Raw genomic sequence first — 1,738 nt, forward strand, 5'->3', positions numbered from 1 at the left:
ATTTGAGAGGATCGCCGCCGAGGCCTCCCGTCTGTCCCATTATAATAAGAGGTCGACTATCACCTCTCGGGAGGTTCAGACCGCCGTTAGGCTCCTGCTTCCTGGTGAACTGGCTAAGCACGCCGTGTCTGAAGGCACCAAGGCCGTCACTAAGTACACTTCTTCCAAGTAAATCGTCGGTTCTTCGGCACAAAAAACGGCCCTTTTCAGGGCCACCAGGTTTTACGAGTTCAACCACTTTACAACCTCTTCATATTCTTCGTGTTTCGAGATGGTGTCCAAAGTGAATGCCGAGCTTGTTATAGTAAAAAATGCGGATTTTTTGTATTTTGAGATAGATTTTTGTTACCTGTGTGTGTTGGTCTTTTCTCACAAACTTCCTAATTCAAACTTTTGAAATGAACTGTGCTATACCGTTTTGCTTGTATTCTGTCTATGTTTAACTAACATTTTGCTGTTTAGATATTTTACTCAACGATTCTTTATGAATTTTAATGATGTTTTTAATAAAATTAGTGGTTTTTCTACTTAGGTTATTTTAGGTACCATAAAATTGTGGAATGAATCGCGTATTAGAAAAATGAATGGAACAAATTCTTTAATATGCGTTTTATATTGCAGCGTGTTCCAATCAAAATGAACAATTTGCCTATTTAATAGCGGTAATGACGAAGAGCTGATTTTCTTTCCTGAGTCGTGTCAGGTGGCGCAGGATACATGATAAACCTACGGTGATTTGGACATTAATCTAGTAGAGAAAGATCGGGTAAGCATTAAATAGATAATGCCATGAAGAGAATGCCGAAAGAGTTTGAATCCAAGATATTTGTTCATCACTCATGGCACAAGTTGATTTCACAAATATTTACACATTTATATTAGCCCGCACAAAAATACTTTAACTCACCTATTTGAGAATATTTTTATATAGAACATTGCTTATATGATAATAAAATATTGTTCCGCTCAAAAAGAACTTAGAAGCTACTAAATTTATTGATATAATTTTCAAAACTTTATACTCCAAGTTCACGTAATGGTAAATATAATATAGAACATAAAGTTGGCTGAACCTATAAATTCTTGAGAATATAGGTTCGACACACAAAATTTTGGGGTGAACTTGGAGATATCGCGAGTCCGAGTATAGTTGGCAAATTTTAAATAAAGTCGTTCCATGGCAAGGAACGACTCATTAGAGATATCTGAAAAATCTATAAGAAACCCCCGCCTCATCATCCATGATACGAAAACCCTTATACTAAACACCAGAAAACCCACTTTCATGAACCCGGTTAAATTAGCCAGAAGCTAAAAAAGAAGATTTATCCACATGTCTTATACCTAATAAATCAAACGACTGCTGCAGCAAATTATAGCCACGCGATATAAGTATAAGCGCTTATTATAGCCCTTCTCAAAAATAGCTTAACCAGTCCTTATTTTACTCTACGCTGGTGCACATAAACTACGCAACCTTAACGGTCGCCGAACAAAGATTTGAATTCAGCCACGTGACCACTTGGTTGGTGATCGCGTCCCTTAAGTATGCCAAAGCGTTTCAAAATACCAAATAAGGGAATACCTACATCGTTTTTGGCGGGGAAAAAAATACTAGCGGCAGTTAAATCGGCACACATGGTGCCTTGATTAACCATAAAGCGTAACACGTCCTCAGAAACATCCTGCTTGTAGTTGAGTGAAAAAGCAACGTCTTTGGCCGCGACAAAAGAGGGAA

General features: G+C 37.7%; 1 protein-coding gene across 1 annotated transcript; it reads left to right on the forward strand.

The window, feature by feature from the left end:
- Nucleotides 1-31: 31 nt before the first annotated feature.
- On the forward strand, nt 32-976 carry LOC147751746 (histone H2B-like; the record flags this gene model as incomplete). Its single annotated transcript, XM_086973516.1, is given in 1 exon segment — nt 32-976. A coding segment is annotated over 1 exon segment (141 nt), but the record flags the coding sequence as incomplete, so codon positions are not given.
- Between the last annotated feature and the right edge of the window lie 762 nt (nt 977-1,738).

The sequence above is a fragment of the Varroa jacobsoni genome, unplaced genomic scaffold (genome assembly GCF_002532875.2).
Source record: "Varroa jacobsoni isolate VJ856 unplaced genomic scaffold, vjacob_1.0 contig06837, whole genome shotgun sequence".
NCBI lineage: Eukaryota > Metazoa > Arthropoda > Arachnida > Mesostigmata > Varroidae > Varroa > Varroa jacobsoni.